General features: G+C 40.9%; 1 protein-coding gene across 2 annotated transcripts in view; it reads left to right on the top strand.

Annotated features, from left to right (window-relative positions):
- arih1 (ariadne ubiquitin-conjugating enzyme E2 binding protein homolog 1 (Drosophila)) overlaps window positions 1-19,345 on the top strand; it is a 49,659-nt gene extending 30,314 nt beyond the window's left edge. For both annotated transcript variants that reach the window (XM_034176434.1, XM_034176432.1), the window contains 4 exons: window positions 7,487-7,544; window positions 7,698-7,958; window positions 16,662-16,774; window positions 16,860-19,345. In XM_034176434.1, the coding sequence (XP_034032325.1) occupies window positions 7,487-7,544; window positions 7,698-7,958; window positions 16,662-16,774; window positions 16,860-16,944 (517 nt within the window). In that variant the 3' untranslated portion in view covers window positions 16,945-19,345. The remainder of the gene's footprint in view (window positions 1-7,486; window positions 7,545-7,697; window positions 7,959-16,661; window positions 16,775-16,859) is intronic.
- Window positions 19,346-20,763: the final 1,418 nt, after the last annotated feature.

The raw sequence follows: 20,763 nt of genomic DNA, 5'->3' as shown, positions 1-20,763 counted from the left end.
TCATGTGTGCTTGCATGAGCAAACCTTGAACCTTTGTGCGCATCCGTGAATTTTTTCACGCCTGTCGATTGCGTCATTTGCTTGTAAGCAGCCTTTGTGAGAGGTGTGTGTCATGCGCTCGGCTTTTTTTTCATTCCAAGTAAAACAACGGACCAGCTGGAGTAGCGCCACATCAAATTTTGCCAGGAACTGGGTGACAGCCAGGTGGAAACCATTCGGATTATTCAGACGGCTTTTGGTGATGATAATATGGGCATCACACAGATTAAGGAGCGGTAGAACCGGTTTAAAGACGTCCGCACAACGGTGGAGAGCGAGCCACGCTCTGGGCGGTCATCAACACGCTGAAATGACCGGATCATTCCAAAGTGAACTCTGTGGTGATGCGGGACCGTCGTGTGATTATCCGAGAAATTGCAGAAGAGGTGGCCATCAGCACTTTTTCAGCACATTCCACTGTGACAGAAGATTTGGCAATGAAAAGAGTTGCAGCGAAATTCATGCCGATGGCTTCAGCACGAAGCTGACAGCGGAGCAAAAGCGCCTTTGTGTTGAAGTCTCACAGGACATGTTGTGACATGCCCACCTCTTCCACAATTTCTCGGATAGTCACACGACTGAAAAGCCACCGAAAGCCGTCTGAATCTTCCGAATGGTGGAAGAGGTGGGCATCATTTTTCGGAGTCCAGCATGTCCTGTGAGGCTTCAACACGAAGGCGCTTTTGCTCCGTCAGCAGCGGCACGAATTTCGCCACCACTCCTTTTCATGGCCAGATCTTCTGTCACAGTGGAATGTGCTGAAAAAGTGCTGGTGTCCACCTCTTCCGCAATTTCTCGGATAGTCACACGATGGTTCCGCATCACCACAGCATTCACTTTGGAATGATCCGGTCATTTCAGCATGTTGATGGCCGCCCGGAGCGTGGCTCGCTCTCCACTGTTGTGCAGACGTCTTTAAACTGGTTGTACCGCTCCTTAATCTGTGTGATGCCCATAGCATCGTCACTGAAAGCCGTCTGAATAATCTGAATGGTTTCCACCTGGCTGTCGCCCAGTTTCTGGCAAAATTTAATGCAGTCATGCTGCTCCAGTCGTTCCGCCATTTTCCTTGCAAAGAAAATCCGATGAGAGACTCCACCCATCCTCACACAAAGGCTGCTTACAAGCAAATGATGACAACATGCGTGAAAAAATTCATGCATGCGCACGAAGGTTCAAGGTTGGCTCATGCAAGCACATGTGATTCAAATCCATCAGGTTTTTGAAAAAATAAAAAAGTCGGATACTTTTCTAACAAACCTCATATTTTGTGGTGTTTTTGTTGTAGCAGTAAAAATGGTCATTAATGGGGTGCACAGGCACACATGTATACTGTACATTTACATGTGATACAGAGATCATGACATCACCCATGGCCATAGTCCACCGGACTTCAGTAAAGGATTTGTGTGAGGTAGAGATGCATGTTTCTGTTGTTGAAACTGTGAATGAAAGAGACTGAAAGAAACAAAGGGCCCCATTTGCCAAGGTGGCCACACCCACAGAGTTTTGGAGTGGTCTCAGTGGGGGAAAAATATTTGTACAGTGTCCAAAATGCTTTTATACAGTGTGTGTGTTTTTTCTGTATTTGTTTTATCCATATCTACACACAATAGCAACATCTGTCAGTGTGTTTCTCAATTTTGTGGCTCTGTGTGTGTTAAGTTTGACAGTGCACAAACTACTGTTATGTTGTGTACGCACAATCACACTTTGACTGCTCTATATAGTAAAGTGTGCCCTCCTCAAGATTCTTTTTTTCCTCTATCACATTGGGATGCTGTGTAGTCCACAGATTTGACCACAACTTACTGCACAACACCCACCCTCATCCTTTGCCATACAAAGCAGACTATGGGAACAAACAGTATAGTGTGGTTCTGCTTTAATACAGCAGTATTGTCTCATGTATTGTTGGGTTAGTAACAACCCCCCCCATGCTTGTTCTTATTTTGCATGTGAGCTGCCCAAGTGTGGTGCATATGTACAGTGCATCTGGAAAGTATTCACGGCGCTTCACTTTCTCCACATCTTACAACCCAAATTCCAATGAAGTTGGGATGTTGTAAAAAATATAAATAAAAACAATACAATGATTTGCAAATCCTCTTCAACCTATATTCAATTGAATACACAACAAATACAACATGATATAATGTTCAAACTGATAAACTTTATTGTTTTTGTGCAAATATTTGTTCATTTTGAAATGGATGCCTGCAACACATTTCAAAAAAGCTGGGAGAGTGGTATGTTTACCACTGTGTTACATCATCTTTCCTTCTAACAACACTCAATAAGCGTTTGGGAAATGAGGAGACTAATTGTTGAAGCTTTGTAGGTGGAATTCTTTCCCACTCTTGCTAGATGTATAACTTCAGTTGTTCAACAGTCCAGGGTCTCCATTGTTGTATTTTGTGCCTCATAATGCGCCACACATTTTCAATGGACAACAGGTCTGGACTGCAGGCAGGCCAGTCTAGTACCTGCACTCTTTTACTACGAAGCCATGCTGTTGTTACACGTACAGAATGTGACTTGGCATTGTCTTGCTGAACTAAGCAGGGACGTCCCTGAAAAAGACATTGCTTGGATGGCAACATGTGTTGCTCCAAAACCTGGATGTACCTTTCAGTATTGATGGTGCCATCATAGATGTGCAAGTTGCCCATGCCATGGGCACTATCACACTCCCATACCATCACAGATGCTGGCTTTTGAAGTTTGTGCTGGTAACAGTCTGGATGGTCTTTTTCCTCTTTTGTCCGGAGGACACAGTGTCCATGATTTCCAAAAAAATTTGAAATGTGGACTCATCAGACCACAGCACACTTTTCCACTTTGCGTCTGTCCATTTCAGAGCTCGGGCCCAGAGAAGGTGGTGGCATTTCTGGATGTTGTTGATGTATGGCTTTTGCTTTGAATGGTAGAGTTTTAACTTGCACTTGTAGATGTAGCAACGAACTCTGTTAACTGACAGTGGTTTTCTGAAGTGTTCCTGAGCCCACGTGGTAAGATCCCTTACACAATGATTTTGGTTTTTAATGCAATGCCGCCTGAGTGATCGAAGGTCGCAGGCATTCAGTGTTGGTTTTTGGCCTTGCCGCTTACGTGTAGAACGTTCTCCAGATTCTCTGAATCTTCTGATTATATTATGGACTGTAGATGCTGGAATCCCTAAATTCCTTGCAATTGAACACTGAGAAACATTGTTCTTAAACTGTTGGAGTATCTTTTTCATGCAGTTGTTCACAAAGTGATGATCCTCACCCCATCTTTGCTTGTGAATGGCTGAGCCTTATGGGGATGCTCCTTTTATACCCAATCATGACAATCTCCTGTTTCCAAACAGGTGTTCTTTGAGCATTCATCAACTTTCCTCGTCTTTTGTTGCCCCGTCCCAGCTTTTTTGAAATGTTGTACAGGCATCCATTTCAAAATGACCAAATATTTGCACAAAAACAACGAAGTTTATCAGTTTGAACATTAAATATCTTGTCTTTGCGGTGTATTCAATTGAATATTGGTTGAAGATGATTTGCAAATCATTGTATTTTGTTTTTATTAACATTTTACACAACATCCCAACTTCATTGGAATTGGGGTTGTACGAGGTCTATTAGATAAGAAACCGACACTTTTATTTTTTTTTAACTATATGGATTTGAATGACGTGCGATTACACCAATCATGCTTGAACCCTCGTGCGCATGCGTGAGTTTTTTCACGCGTGTCGGTGACGTCATTTCCCTGTGGGCAGGCCTTGAGTGAGATGTGGTTCAGCCCTCGGCTGAATTCCTTTGAGACGCTGCTCGAGACGGCGCGCGTTGCTTTATCAAAATTTTTTCTGAGGAATATCCGAGTGGACACTATTCGAGAAATTTAGCTGGTTTTCGGTGAAAAGTTTAACGGCTGATGAGAGATTATGGGGTGTTTCTGTCGCTATAAGGACTTCCCACGGAGCGGGACATCGCGCAGCGCTTCCAGGCGCTGTCGTCAGCCTGTTTCGACCTGAAAACATCCTAATTTAAGGCTTAATTCACCCAGGACGTCGTGAGAGAACAGAGAAGATTCAGAAGAGGCCGGCATGAGGTCTTTATGCGGACATTCCACTGTTTAAGGACATTTTGTAATGAAAGACGTGCGCGCAAATTTGCTGAGTCGTTTCCGTGACGACTCGGCGAATCTGTGTGCGCCGCGACAGGAAAAACACCTCCGTGTTGAAAACCATTTGTAAAATTCAGGCGGCTTTTGATGGCTTTCAACAAGTGAGTAACTGAGAAATTGTTTAACAGCTTGGACATGTTCCAACTTGCCCGTTAAGGTTTCCAACGGAGGTGTTTTTCCTGTCGTGACCCGCCGCGGTCGGGTCTGGCCCGACATGCGACTCTGCCCGCACGTTCTTTCATTACAAAATGTCTGTTTAACAATGGAATGTCCGAATAAACTCCTCATGCCGACTTCTTCTGAAAGTTCTCTGTTCTCTGACGACTTACTGGGTCAACAGAGCCTGAAATGTGGAAGTTTTCAACTTGAAACGGCAAGACGCTGCCGTCTCGAAGCGCAGATCGCTGTCAGGCGCCGTGGACCGTCCTTAAAGCGACACTACCAGACCAAAATCTCTCATCAGCCGTTAAAATTTTTACCGAAAACCAGCTGAATTTATCGAATGGTGTCCACTCAGTTGTGCCTTACAGTTTTTGAAAAAAATTTTATCAAACAAAGCAGCAGTCTCTGAGCCATTCCTAAACAATGAAAAAATCGACGAGAGGGTGGGCGACTCCTCACTCAAAGACTGCCCACAGGCGAATGACGTAACCGACAGGCGTGAAAAAACTCTCGTATGCCCACGAGGGTTCAAGCATGTCTGATGTAATCATACGTGATTCAAATCCATATGGTTTTTGAAAAAAAATAATAAGGTCGGATACTTTTCTAACAGACCTCGTATGTTACAGCATTATTCCAAAATGGAGTAAATAAATTTTTTTCCCCTCAAAATTCTATTCACAATACGCCATAATGACATGGAGGTTGGATGGGGTGTGTCGGCACACAGCCATTTTCAGATCTCTCCAGAGTTGTCATGAAGCCACTCCTTTGATATCTTGGCTGATATCTTGGCTGTGTGTTTAGGGTCCAGAGGAGCGCTCTGGAGCAGGTTTTCATACAGGATGTGTCTGTACATTGCTGCATTTATCATTCCCTCAATCCTGACTAGACCCCCACTTCCTGTCACTGAAAAACATCCACACAGCATGATGCTGCCACCATCATGCTTCACTGTAGGAATGGTGCCTGGTTTCCTACAAACATGACACCTGGCAAAGAGTTCAATCTTTGTCTCATCAGACCAGAGAGTTTTGTTTCTCATGGTCTGAGTCCTTCAGGTGCCTTTTGGCAAACTCCAGACGGGCTGCCATGTGCAACATAGAAACATCTCAAGGATGAACAGTGGAAATGGTGCACTTGAGCTCAGTTTTGAGCTTCATGGCAAAGGCTGTGAATACTTATGTGCATGTGATTTCTTAGGTTTTTTATATATATATATATATAAATTTGTAAAATCTCAAACTTTTTTCATGTTGTCATTATGAGGTATTGTTTGTAGAATTTTGAAGGAAAATATGAATTTCATCCATTTTGGAATAAGGCCATAACATAACAAAATGTGGATAAAGTGAAGGTGCTGTGAATACTTTCTGGATCAATCAGTCAATCAGTTTTATTTATATAGCACCAAATCACAACAAACAGTTGCCCCAAGGCGCGCTACACTGCAAGGCAAAGCCATACAATAATTACGGAAAAACCCCAACGGTCAAAACGACCCCCTGTGAGCAAGCACTTGGCGACAGTGAGAAGGAAAAACTCCCTTTTAACAGGAAGAAACCTCCAGCAGAACCAGGCTCAGGGAGGGGCAATCTTCTGCTGGGACTGGTTGGGGCTGAGGGAGAGAACCAGGAAAAATACATGCTGTGGAGGGGAGCAGAGATCAATCACTAATGATTAAATGCAGAGTGGTGCATACAGAGCAAAAAGAGAAAGAAACACTCAATGCATCATGGGAACCCCCCAGCAGTCTAAGTCTATAGCAGCATAACTAAGGGATGGTTCAGGGTCACCCGATCCAGCCCTAACTATAAGCTTTCGCAAAAAGGAAAGTTTTAAGCCTAATCTTAAAAGTAGAGAGGGTGTCTGTCTCCCTGATCCGAATTGGGAGCTGGTTCCACAGGAGAGGAGCCTGAAAGCTGAAGGCTCTGCCTCCCATTCTACTCTTACAAACCGTAGGAACTACAAGTAAGCCTGCTGTCTGAGAGCGAAGCACTCTATTGGGGTGATATGGTACTATGAGGTCCCTAAGATAAGATGGGACCTGATTATTCAAAACCTTATAAATAAGAAGAAGAATTTTAAATTCTATTCTAGAATTAACAGGAAGTCAATGAAGAGAGGCCAATATGGGTGAGATATGCTCTCTCCTTCTAGTCCCCGTTAGTACTCTAGCTGCAGCATTTTGAATTAACTGAAGGCTTTTCAGGGAACTTTTAGGACAACCTGATAATAATGAATTACAATAGTCCAGCCTAGAGGAAATAAATGCATGAATTAGTTTTTCAGCATCACTCTGAGACAAGACCTTTCTAATTTTAGAGATATTGCGTAAATGCAAAAAAGCAGTCCTACATATTTGTTTAATATGCGCTTTGAATGACATATCCTGATCAAAAATGACTCCAAGATTTCTCACAGTATTACTAGAGGTCAGGGTAATGTCATCCAGAGTAAGGATCTGGTTAGACACCATGTTTCTAAGATTTGTGGGGCCAAGTACAATAACTTCAGTTTTATCTGAGTTTAAAAGCAGGAAATTAGAGGTCATCCATGTCTTTGTCTGTAAGACAATCCTGCAGTTTAGCTAATTGGTGTGTGTCCTCTGGCTTCATGGATAGATAAAGCTGGGTATCATCTGCGTAACAATGAAAATTTAAGCAATGCCGTCTAATAATACTGCCTAAGGGAAGCATGTATAAAGTGAATAAAATTGGTCCTAACACAGAACCTTGTGGAACTCCATAATTAACCTTAGTCTGTGAAGACGATTCCCCATTTACATGAACAAATTGTAATCTATTAGATAAATATGATTCAAATCACCGCAGCGCAGTGCCTTTAATACCTATGGCATGCTCTAATCTCTGTAATAAAATTTTATGGTCAACAGTATCAAAAGCAGCACTGAGGTCTAACAGAACAAGCACAGAGATGAGTCCACTGTCGGATGCACTGTAAACATCATTAGTTATATCGTCAATTTCTTGAGATGACAGTTTCTTCTGCCATTATATCATTGACTATGCATCTAAACAACTGCATGTAAAGCCATTTGCTTTGGTGTTGTCTGGGGAAAATGTTAGTTTTGTTTTTTTTGTCTGTCCTATTTCAGGTACAACTGCAATCGCTACAATGAAGATGATGCTAAAGCAGCCAGGGACGCTCAAGAGGTACTAATAAGTGAAACCTACAGAAATTATTTGAAGTGTCATGTTCGTCTACGCGCTGCAGATGCCATAAATGGAGCAAAAGTAAAATCCTTTTATACAATTTGCAGATGTATTGTGCCATTATAATGAAATCCATGTCTGTGCTGTGTGCAGCGCTCCAGGGCAGCCTTGCAGAGGTACCTGTTCTACTGTAACCGCTACATGAACCACATGCAGAGCCTGCGCTTTGAGCACAAGCTGTATGCTCTGGTCAAGCAGAAGATGGAGGAAATGCAACAGCATAACATGTCCTGGATTGAAGTGCAGTTTCTGAAGAAGGCTGTGGATGTATTGTGCCAGTGCCGCTCCACACTCATGTTCACTTACGTCTTTGCCTTCTACCTCAAGAAGAACAACCAGTCCATTATTTTTGAGGTATGTTAAAAGGGATGCTGTTCTTTTAAGAATCATAAAATTTATTAGACTGCATGGCATGAATAGTTAGTCATTTATTTATTCATTTATTTATTTTTGAGAAAGACTAGTTCCAATGCAAGTCCGATGGGGCAGATAGCTGTGTTTTTTTTTTTTGTTTTTTTTTTGTAAGACTGGGTCTGCTTTATGAGACCCAGTCTATTCCCGTGTGTGTGTGTGTGTTTTGAAACACAAGGTTCGGTCAGATCGGCACACAGAAATGATCACACAGACTGCATTTTGCTAGAATAAAAAGGCGTATATTTATTCCCCACAAAAGCAGTTACATCAAACACAAGTGGTTGCAGCGCATTTTTCTCTTACCGTGACGCCTTTAAGGTGGAGAGCCAACACCTTCAGCAGAGTGCGCCTGTCAACCGGCTGGGCGTTCGTACGTTAACCCGCAGCAGACTCTGTTGAAGCATGGTTCTACTCCCTCTTTTCTAGTGTGTCCGCGAAGGGAGGGTGAGTGGCCAACTCAACCTCCCTGGCGCACATAATTTCTTTAATCAACAGGCATCTGAAAGTTATTTCAAAGATATAATAAAAGCAGTTCTTCACTCCCAGTTCAGAATGATCCCAGCATGCTTCACTCCCAGTCGTTAGTGGCTACGAAAACAAAGTCGTGCTATCAGTGTAATAATAACAAGTACATCCAGCTCTTCGCTCCCAGTTCAGACTGACCCCAGAGTGCTAAAACAAAATTAAACAACAAATACATTCTCAGGGTTACGTTAAGACAGGTGCAAAACAGCACAATAACATTTTTATTATACAGTGTGTGTGTGTGTGTGTGTGTGTGTGTGTGTGTGTGTGTGTGTGTGTGTGTGTGTGTGTGTGTGTGTGTGTGTGTGTGTGTGTGTTAGATATTATCACCATCATGCACAGTTTGTTTTGAAAGCTAGGAAGCAGTTGGAGCAGGAAGACTCTCATTGACTGACTTTTGCACCTTGTGTTTCCTGCATTGCCGTAGTGCATCTAAATGTTAGTGTGTTGTTTACTTTGGGAGCAGGTGTTTATCTCACAACAGTAAAGATGAAGCAAGATACCTCAAAGTTGTTTTAATTTTTGTTTTTTTTTTAAGTTATTATTATTATTATTATTTGCTCTCTGCTTCAGGCAGTTCACTCACCCATCGCTCATCTTCAACCGCTTATCTGGGATCGGGTCGTGGGGGGGTAGCAGCTCCAGCAGGGGGCCCCAAACTTCCCTTTCCCTTGCCACATTGATGACCTTTGAATGGGGATTACTGAGATGTTCCCAGGCCATTGTGGAGATACAGTCTCTTCACCTAGTCCTGGGTCTTCCCTGGGGTCTCCTCCCAGCTGGACATGCTTGGAACACCTCCTTAGGGAGGTTCCCAGGGTGCATCCTTACCAGTTGCGCGAACCACCTCAGGTGGCTCCTTTCAGCGTGAAGGAGCAGCGGCTCTACTCCGAGCTTCTCACCTTATCTAAGGGAGACACCATCCACCCTCCTGAGGAAACCCATTTTGGCTGCTTGTACACGCAGTCTTGTTCTTTCAGTCATGACTCAACCCTCATGACCATAGGTGAGAGTAGGCACGAAGATTGACCAATAGATCGAGAGCTTCGCCTTTTGGCTCAGCTCCCTTTTTGTCACAACAGTACAGTAGAGGGAATGCAACACTGCCCAGTCTGCTGTGAATTAATTTTGAAACATTAGTGTATTGTTAAGATAATGGAGTCCTAAATGCAATGGAATTCATCATACTGCTTTTGTCTAAGCCACATTAAGCCACCCCCCCCCACAATGTTTGACAGATACAGTGGTTTTGGATCATGAGCTCTTTTTTTCTTATTGTGTTTGTGTTGATTAGTTGTCTGTGATAGTTCTTTGAAGCTTTATGACATCTTGTGGTAAACCCTCTGTATTTTTCCTGGTGAAGTCTTCTTTTGGTTGTTGACTTTGGTACATACGAGGGCTGTCAATAAAGTATAGGTCCTTTTTATTTTTTTCAAAAACTATATGGATTTCATTCATATGTTTTTACGTCAGACATGCTTGAACCCTCGTGCGCATGCGTGAGTTTTTCCACGCCTGTCGGTGACATCATTCGCCTGTGAGCACTCCTTGTGGGAGGAGTCATCCAGCCCCTCGTCTGAATTCCTTTGTCTGAGAAGTTGCTGAGAGACTGGCGCTTTGTTTGATCAAAATTTTTTCTAAACCTGTGAGGCACATCGAAGTGGACACGGTTCGAAAAATTAAGCTGTTAAAGGAGATTTTTTTTTAATGAAAGACGTGCGGACGGGTCCGCGTGTCGGGACGCAGCCGGCGCGGTGCGGCGGCACAGGAAAAACACCTCCGTGTTGATAACCATTTGTAAAATCCAGGCGGCTTTTGATGGCTTTCAGTGGAGTGAGTATATGAGAAATTGTTTAACAGCTGGACATGTTCCAGCTTGTCCTTAAGGCTTCCAACAGAGGTGTTTTTCCTGTGGCAGAGCGTCGTAGCGGCTGCGAGCCGACGCTGCAATCCGCCCGCACGTCTTTCATTAAAAAAATCTCCTTTAACAGTGGAATATCCGGATAAAATGCTTAAACCATCTTCTTCTGAAACTTCTCTGTTCTCTCACGACGTCGTGGATCAATAGAGCCTGAAATGTGGAGGTTTTCAGCTTGAAACAGGCTGACGACGGCGCCTGGGACCGCTGCGCGACGTCCCGCTCTGTGGGAAGTCCTTAAAGCGACAGTATCACCTCAAAATCTCTCATCAGCCGTTAAAATTTTCACCGAAAACCAGCTTAATTTTTCGAACCGTGTCCACTTCGATGTGCCTCACGGGTTTAGAAAAAATTTTGATCAAACAAAGCGCCAGTCTCTCAGCAACTTCTCAGACAAAGGAATTCCGATGAGGGACTGGACGACTCCTCCCACAAGGAGTGCTCACAGGCGAATGACGTCACCGACAGGCGTGGAAAAACTCGCGCATGCGCACGAGGGTTCAAGCATGTCTGACGTAAAAACATATGAATGAAATCCATATAGTTTTTGAAAAAAATAAAAAGGACCTATACTTTATTGACAGACCTCGTATATGCGTGCCTCAGCTCTTGTGAAGGTGTTTTTGTTACCAGGAGGAACAACTCTTTTGTCACCCACCACAGTCATTATCTGATTGTCTGTGGTCTTCCAAGTTTTTTGATGTTCTTGAGCTGTCTTTTATGTGGGGTAGTTTTTTTTTTTTTTTTTTTCTTTTCTTTTTTCCCCCAGAATGCACCAAACTGATTTCTGTAGTGGCACCTAAATGTTTTTGCAATCTATATTAGGGCAGTTTCACAATATCGTAGAGCATTCAGTCCCAAAGAGGTCAAAAATTGATGTTTTCAATTTGCTGTTTTTAGTAATTAGTTTATATCTCTAGCCTTTATGGTTGTAGAAACTTTTTCAATTTTGGCTGTAACTTTATTTTCTCTCAAGTGCTGGTCTTTCAAAGTATACATGTCCAAAAGGCTAAAAATACAAGAAAATTACCACTGTCAGTAATAGCCATATTTCCAAGTTAAAATAAGTTCAGGTTTCTTAGTAAAACTTACCTGGATTATTTATATCATTTACTGAATGACTAATGTTGATGTAGAGGCTGAAATTTTCACTAAAAATTTGAGTCTTAGTGAAATATTTTCCTCTGGTACAAACATTTTCTACCCATAAGGGACAAATATGAGAGCTAAATGTTATTCTTTTGTATGAATAACAGCAAATTATGTTTTTATTATAAGTATTAATACATAGTTTCAAGAAAATATTAATACATGGCCCGAAGTGATAACTCTTGTACTGTATTCCAGCAATTTGTGCATCTTTTGTTGGGCTTCGGATAATTATATTAAGTCAATAGGCTGCAAAAAATTAAAACAATGTCAAGACTGTCAGAAATAGTTCAAAAGTATATAATGTCACAAGTGTCTTGATATATTAAATAATAATAAATCAAGAAAATCAAGAAAGATTGAGGATACAGGATATTTTAAGATTTATAACAAATGGTTTCGGAGTGGACAAAATATTTTAGACACATTCCTTGTGGGCCTTATTCAAAATTAACAGCCAATAATTTTCCATGTGCATAATGTGTATATTATGAAGTGCGTGGATATTTTTTTATTACCTTGCCTTACCAGAAATATTTACAGTGTTAACATACAGAGGACTTTAACCTGTATTTCGGAGTGTACACTTTTGGACGGAATGATGTTCACATGTTTCTCAATACCAAGTTTCAAAAGATAGTTCAGATATATTTTGCCCTAAGGTGACAAACATAGATGCACTTTATTAAAAGTGTATCTGATTCACAAAGATGTATTTCTTGTTAAAGCAACAGATGGAAAAGTCGGAGTGGACATTTTGGACGGAAACTTACTCATGCAGATTCAGTTCTACCCTGTGCGGAAAAAATCCTGGATATAGCCACTATTGCATATATTCTAATGTATTTTACCAGTGAATATTTTTGTGGTGAATATTCTGTCTTGGAAATTATTCAACTTGGAAAACTGTGAATTTTTCAAATGGGAAAGTCATTTCTGTCCAAAATTCAACTGTTTGATATATTTTCAAGATAAACAAATAGTTTTTGTTTATTTTTTTATTTACAGGTACTTCATTCTATCATGTACTTATCCATATATGACATTTTACCTAATATGTTTAGATACTGGAAATATAAGGCCAATTTCGGTGCAACCCCAGCGCTCTACGATACCGTGAAAATGCCCATTAGACATGTTTCTTTTAACACCCTGCCTGACTAATAATGGCAGACTTTAGTGACAGCAGCAGCTTTAGGCTTCACATAGGGCTCCTTCACACATAACATGAAAAATGTAGAAACCAGAAGAAAATCCACAAACCAAACACAAAATGGGGAACCACGAAACATTCCACCTGCTGTCGTGAGGGACGCACGGTCGCACACGCATGCACGACACACCGGCGATGGTTTCATGTACGCTCATGCACATGTATGAACACAGACCGAACAGCTGGAACGTGTTGCACCACATCGCGCCGCTGTTGTGGAAGAAAAAAAAAAACACACATGCCATTTAAAAAAAAACCAAAAAAAAAAACACTGTATTTTATTGAATCCCTCTTATCGAGCAGACAATAAAAGTATGAACCATCTGTTCCTCTGTGTATGACCCATGGTCACAGATGTACAGACATGAATGAATCAGTGTACTCTCATTATGCCTTATTATGGTCCAGCCGGGTATATAAATAATTAATACAATCACCGGACACTGATAGTTGAGATATTGGTGTATAATTAGTGAAAATCACTGGGTTGATATAAAATAAATAAATAAAAGGGGACCCAACACAGAACCCTGCAGTTAAATAAGAAATAAATGGGTCAAAGATGTGTAAGGTCTTTGAGTGGCCCATTTTTAAAATACTTGAAATAAAGATATATTTGGTCATTTTCCAAACATTTGGAATGTAGTGTATACATGCATGTATGTGAAAACTTCAAACAGATATTTTAGTGCTTTTAAACTTAAATTAATAGGGCAATGATCTTTAAAAAAAAAAAAAAAAAAAAGGGCATTTGGGGCGACCATAATTTATCTCAAAATTAATAGATTTCCTTAACATAACTTATATTTTAATATGTATCAGTAATTAAATTACCTATTTAAGAAAGATACTTGTGTGTCCTTTCATTTTTTGTCAACCATTTTAAAATAAATTTTAACTGTAATGGCAGTGTCTCCCGGTCATAAAGCCGTTTGATATATTTTTTTTACTCTAGAATTCACAAAACTGATTTAAAATGTGTACAGATGGTATCCACTTATGCATGCTATACCAATGATTAATATTTGAACCAAGACTGATAGACATTAAATTTTGAATTTAGTACAGAATTGCCAATTGTTGGTTACCCCACATGACAGGTGGTCGCCCCAAATGATGAGAAACAGTGGGCAGTTTAGCCTATTCAATAATTTACAGAATTGAGACAATTTTTTAATGTAAATCTTTTATTAAAGAATCAGCATATAACCATTTTAATTTAATTTTCATTTGACACAATAACATAACATTAGCATTTTCCTTACTATTTCATTAAACACATGAACATAACATTCACATTTTCTTACTATTTCATTTAACACTTGAACATAACATTTGCATTTTCCTTACTATTTCATTTAACATAACAACATTAGCATTTTCCTAACTCCAGACACATTGTAGGCTTAATCTGGAGGCATTTCTTTAACCCCAGGCATTTCTGAACGTTACCCAGTTTTGGCAGGTCAACTTCGAGAAACGTGAGGTTGCTGGCTCAGGTTACAGATTTTGTGACCACAACAACAAGTTCTTGTCATCAGATTGTCGCATACAGCTGATCTGCAGTTCCTCTTCCACAACCTTTAGGACCTGGCCTACATATGGAAGCTCATCGTAGGTTACTATTACAAACCTGCCACATAGACCTAGCACACTTTCTTGTTCCCTAGGTGGCTCAGGTGGAGAGCTTGACGGGTTCTCAGAACACTTTCTTATTCCTTAGGTGGCTCAGGTTTCTCAGTTTGGCGTATGGTGGCTTTCAGGTCTACAGTTACTGGCTGGTAACAAGGGCATGGACTCATCTTTAAGTGCTTACAGAAGCAAGACACCTCCCTGTGCGTGATCTTTGCAGGCTGTGATGACACAACTTGGTGGATCTTCATGGTGCCTTTCAAGAAGAAGTGTCAAGAAGGTCAAGAAGTGGTCATCTCTAAAGTAGTATGGAAATGATTGAAATTTAGAAAAATATATGTTGAAATATAGAAAGAGATATGTTACAACAAATAACTAAATGTATATCATGAATGAAAACATAAGCATACAGAAACTACAAACACAGGACATGTATTTTCTATCATTTAAACCGTCGGCGGTGGTTACCCCACATGATGCTCGGTCGCCCCACATGATGTTTTCAAGTTTAATCAAATACAACAGGCTAATGGTTTGCTATAGAATCCAAGCTAGCTACTTCTTACCACATATCACTAACAATTTACCTTCAAAATATCGATTTGCAAATAAAACTCATTATTCACAGTTTTAGGGTGGTCACCCCACATGATATCCAAATGTGACGGATACGTTGCAGCAGTTAAGAAGAGGATTTATTTGTAAAGATTTATTTGTCTCTCTGGGACCCTCACGGTGTGACTGGCTGATGCAACATCCTCCTTGAGATAATTGTCAGAATAAAAGTTACATAATTGTATTTTCTTGATGGTCGCCCCAGATTATATTTCAGACAATGAACATATTCGGACAAGATTTGTTTGTGTATTATGATTGAAATGTATATACAAATGCTTCATAACTTTGTCAATAAATGTAAAACAAGTTTGAAATTATGCCAAATAGGGCAAGGATTATATTTAAATTTTTTAATGTGATTTAAAACCAGTTATCCAAACAGACGTCAAGGTCGGACAGTCGCCCCACATGATGTTTTCACACATTAGATGGCAGAAAATGACCAATAACCAAAATGTTTAAAGAAATAAGAGTGGGCACATGTATAAGGAAGATATTAGACATACATGTTATATTTTTATTCACTTTAATGTTTATTATTAGGTAAAAAGTTCTATCGGACAGAAAAAAACGAACGTCATGTCTTTGACCCAAATACCACTCGCGGGATTCGAACCTGCAATTTACAAAAGCTCTGATTAACAAACAAAAACTTTATCACTGCGCTAAAATTGCTGTCTTATAACAGGAGCGTGAAATGCTTAAACTTAACAAGGAGATAAACGTATGTTTTCAAGAGAATTTAGACGGTGTATGGACATGCGTTGGGCCGGTCCGCAGCCTGCCATGGTGCACTGTGTGCGGCCACTGCAGCCCAGCGCAAAGGCGAAAGATGTTTTATGTATTTCCACAACGTCCAGGAGCAGACACATATGCCATATGTGTTTCGGGGGGGCACGACACGCGCACACGAGCAATACACATGCACGCCATATGTGTGTTGCTTTTTGCAATGCCACAATCGTGGGGGCACTTAGACAAATTTCACATCCAGCTCGAATGTGTTCGTCTGCTAACTGTTTTCATGGAATTTGGCCGACACCTGCCATGAGTAGGATCGAATGGGCTGTCAGAGGGCACACTCTGTCTTTCGGCCGCTGGTGTGCGTGAATAATTGTAGTGACAGGTGTATGAGGTGTTGCAGGCAGCTTCGATTTTTCACGAATGGCTTCATGAATGGCCGACTAGCTCCTTCGTGCTCTAGTCTGCTTCAATCGTGTTACGTGTGAAGGAGCCCTTATTGAGAGTTGAGAGCAACAGACTTGAAATGCCAATGTCCCACTTTCAGTCTTTGCATCATCTTTACTTAGTCATCACTGAAGAGATGAGTTCATAACACAAACTTGGTTATGGAACAGATGAACAGCCACTTGTCTAGTTACTTTTGAAGTGAACTTTTGAGAATATATTAATAAACCTAGCTATTATATTGGGGTGGGGAGGGTACAGTTATTAAATTGTTTGTGGAACTTTGTACCTGTGTAGTTTGGTTGCCTGAGTTATAAGTTTAATGGACATATAATTGCTAATTTTGTCTTTTAATGGACATAATGACATAACGTAGAATCATATTGCCTTGCTCCCCCAGAACAACCAGGCAGACCTAGAAAATGCCACTGAGGTGTTGTCTGGCTACTTAGAGCGGGATATCTCCCAGGATTCCTTGCAGGATATTAAGCAGAAAGTACAAGATAAGTACAGGTGGGAGATTTACAGGTGCCAGAATTACCAGCACTGTTGGCCACTGTTCAGTGTTGGAATGCTAACACATTTCTATTGTATGTAGATACTGTGAGAGCAGACGAAGAGTGCTGCTCCAGCACGTGCACGAAGGTTATGAGAAGGACCTGTGGGAGTACATTGAGGATTGAGGACACGTCCCAATGCAACGGACTCTTGACAAACTAGAGCGCTGATGCAATTAAACAGGGCAGCACGGGCCTTCTGCCGCCTCTCCTCTGGCAAGCCAACCACTTTTGCATATTTTTTTTCCTGGATTTGTTTAACAAAGTCTTCAAAGTAAATTATATTTAAATAAAAAGGTAGAGTAATTAAAAGAAAGTGTACTACAGTATTGTTAGCAGCAGAGGGGAGTCTTGAGAAAGAAAATCCATTTAAAATGAATACATCTTTTTTTGTATTGTATTGTAACACCTCTGAACTTCTTTTTTTCTGCTTGTGAATTTTTATGTTTTCATTTTTGACTTTTGTTTTGTCATTAGTGTGAAAATGTTTTCAACACAGCTTTAATTGTCCTGGCCATGTCTGCAGTATGTGAAGAGATCTTTGTGTCTGAATGGTAATATTCAGATTGAAGAAATTTCAGAGGGAAAGGAAGAAGAAAAACAGTCAAAAAGAACAACAACCAGTGTATTTTTTTTTTTCTTCAAATTGTAAATAATCCATATGCATGGATGTTTAAGAGAGAGTGGCACGTGTTTGCATAATTTTGAGCTATTTATTCTTTAACAATAGTCCAAAAGGCCTACTTTTGACATGCTGGTTCAGTCTGTCTGCTCCAACATGCTGTGGGAATTTGGAGGTCTGTGGCAATAAGGCATCTGCCGTAGCATCATCAGTCTCTTCAGAATAGTGCACAAGTTACACTTTTTTTATAGTAACTCTCAATGGAGACTGATGGAAAGAAGTTATCCTACCAAGATGCCAAGCGATAAAGGATTCCGTGAAAGCGCATGGCCAGGTTAGGAAATAAACGGCAAGACAAGTTTTAAAGTCTGACGGTCTCTGGTCTATTCTAACCTTTTGCTGTACCCCTTTAGTTGTTTTTAGAGGTGTTTAACATTAAAGATTACTAATTATTTGTAAAAGCCAAACTGAGTGACATTCACTCCCCCTCCCTTTACCACCCTGGCTTGAGGTAGCCCTCTTAAAGCTTGTCTTGCACCTTGGAGAGAATAAGATTAAGTGAATGTAGTGACGGTGCAGCTTCATGGCGCTGGTCGTGGGGTCACTAATGCGGGGAGTGGATGTCCTGATGCAGATTGGGGCCCTGCTTCTTAGAAGACATCTCTTGCCTTTCGGTGAGACCGAAAATTGTTTTGAAGTCAGCTCTGTGAACGGACATAAGTATTTGGACATTGATTAAGTGTTTATTTTAGTAGTCTCCCCCAGCATATTCAAACAAAATAAATATGAGCTCAAAGTGCAGACATACCCAAACAGGGTGAATGGTGTCATATTTACAGCACTTCTACATGCAGTCCCATGCAGGTGTTTTTAAGTCTAAAGTAACGTTATCAAAGTCTAAATTTCTTTAAAAGTATTGTGATCCTTGCTCTTACTCATAGGCAGATGAAGAATTACGGGCAAATGTCAAGAGATTATAGCATTTTTTTTAAACCTTTGCTTTTGCATTCAGGAGTGTTTTTTTTGGGGGGGGGGGGGCATGTGGTTTGAGGATTTGCCATTGAACTGTCCGCACGCCGGCAGGTTTTACATCGTTCTGTATGTGGTGGTAGCAGCTCCGGTCCGCCAACTGACTGTAAACGTTCGTATGTGTCTCTGCAATGTGCCTCAAGTCACAAGATAGACTGAAGGGGACACGAATATGTACAAGTCAGAAGATGAGCCAACCGCACTGTGCAGAGACTCGGCCGTCGCCCCACTTTCACAACTTTGGGTAATTGTCACCCAAATGCTTCTGTTATTTTTATCAGTTTTAGCAGAAATATAATCTGTATCGTTAATTTCAATAAATGTCATGAGGAAATGGTTTTGTTTTGTTTGGGAGTACTGTGTGAGTAATTACTCAAGCATCCATAATGCATTTCTGCACTGCGGTATGTATTTTGTGATGTCATGTACTATAGACTATGGAGAAGAGCTGAGAATGTTTTTTTCAGGACTGAAGGCATTTATTTGGTAATTCATAAATTCAGATTAACTCCCCCCCACCACCAATTTTACTTTCACATTGTCACTTAAAGTTGAAGTGATTGTTGGTCAACTTTGTATTGTCAGAAACCAATAAAGTGAATAGAAAACAGATCAGCAGTTGTACAGGTAACATCAGCTACAAATATCTTTTCGTGGACTCGTTTTTCATGTCTGCATTTAATTCATGATTATTTCAAAGTAAGAGCAGCAACACATTAAATTGCGACATCTAAAAAAAGTTTCATACTTTTCTACGTGTCTTTTTCTTAATGCTTTCACAGGTGTGTTTTTGTTTCCCCAAGTAAGTGTAATATGGTAAGAAAAAAAACTAGTCTGTTTTGGAGAAAATATTAAAGTACAACATATTCCAATGTCCTACTGGTACGAGTGATTGTTTCAACTGGCCACGTTGTGCTGTGGCAGTATTTTCATTCTGAAGGTGTTTCCAAAGTAAACATTGTATGAAACCTGCAGTAGATAAATGGTTCCCAGGGAGATCAGTGCAGCAGTGTTGACCGTTGATATTTAACTGCAAAATATGTAACTAAATGTCTTGCCATATGATTGGGACAAACATTCTAATCAGTAATCGGCTGTCAGTGCTGTGATCTCCCGTCAGCAATGTTGACAAATGCCCACATTTTAGATGAGTCCGCAACAGAGCTTTCAAATCTGCAAACTGATAAACCAAGAAAAAATTTGACAAGTTCTAAATTGCTACATATCATGTACACACATATTCAAGTACAAATGCAGTGAGTCAATGGGTGAGTAACTGAAAGTATAAATGCCATCATCTTGGAACCCACCAAATTAAAGTTTTGATTTTTGCCATTACTAATATGGAGTAGCATTAAAATGAGTCATCACCCCCTGCCAAACGTGTTTCTCCCCATGATTACCAGCTTGTTGGCTTGATGTCTATGTGGAGGTGGGCAGAGTACACAATGTGCCCAATGTTCAGCAGGTGACAAACAATAATGCATGTTGAACTACTGGTTAAGTCTGACAGCATGTGCTGGTGCTGTGCACTGCTGCACCACACTACAGGTCCTGGAAGGCAAACACCCAAGCATACAATTCATCCATCCACGCCTATGAAAAGTAACCACTGATCTGCCACAGTTAGATACAAAAGATGGGTGATCTCTTGCCCTTCACTGGCCGCTGGAGTCCTCAACAGAGGTACCTGCATACTGGATTGTCCTGAGAAATGTGGCACATTGCCAAAATGTCATAGTGGACATTCCCACACAATGTGATACTCTTCTGCACCCCCTAAAGAACCACCTGCTTAACAGTCACTCCAAGGATACTAAAGGATCCCCTGTGAGAAGACCTATCAAAACATCTAGTTTCATTGGCTGGTGCCCAAGTCTCACAAAGACAGGAACCAAAGAACTGGACCTTCATTTTTCTGCAACGTATCAGTATTGCCAAACATCCAGGAAACTCATGACTTCATACTTTGTTGGCATCTCTCAATCTCAAAAGGCCAAGGACCCAGAGACAGGAATGCTTCTACAAGCTCAACACTCAAGTCATTTAAAGCCTGGATCTTAGTCTTAATCTTGGGCCACCACAAACCCAGACACTCAAGATTCCTCACTCAGCTTCTCAAGTACTGCAATCGGTATCCATTGATTCAGCAAAGATCACAGCATCGTCTGCAAAAGCAAGGTCAGTAAACCTTTCACACGACCCACCACCCAGTTCACACAAGCACTGAACAGTGTGCAGACCAGAATGTCCCTGACAAATGCCAGCATTTGGTGGGAAAAATCTGCCCCAAT

Source organism: Thalassophryne amazonica, chromosome 8 (assembly GCF_902500255.1).
Source record: "Thalassophryne amazonica chromosome 8, fThaAma1.1, whole genome shotgun sequence".
Taxonomy (NCBI): domain Eukaryota; kingdom Metazoa; phylum Chordata; class Actinopteri; order Batrachoidiformes; family Batrachoididae; genus Thalassophryne; species Thalassophryne amazonica.
This window is presented reverse-complemented; position numbering and strand designations above follow the sequence as displayed.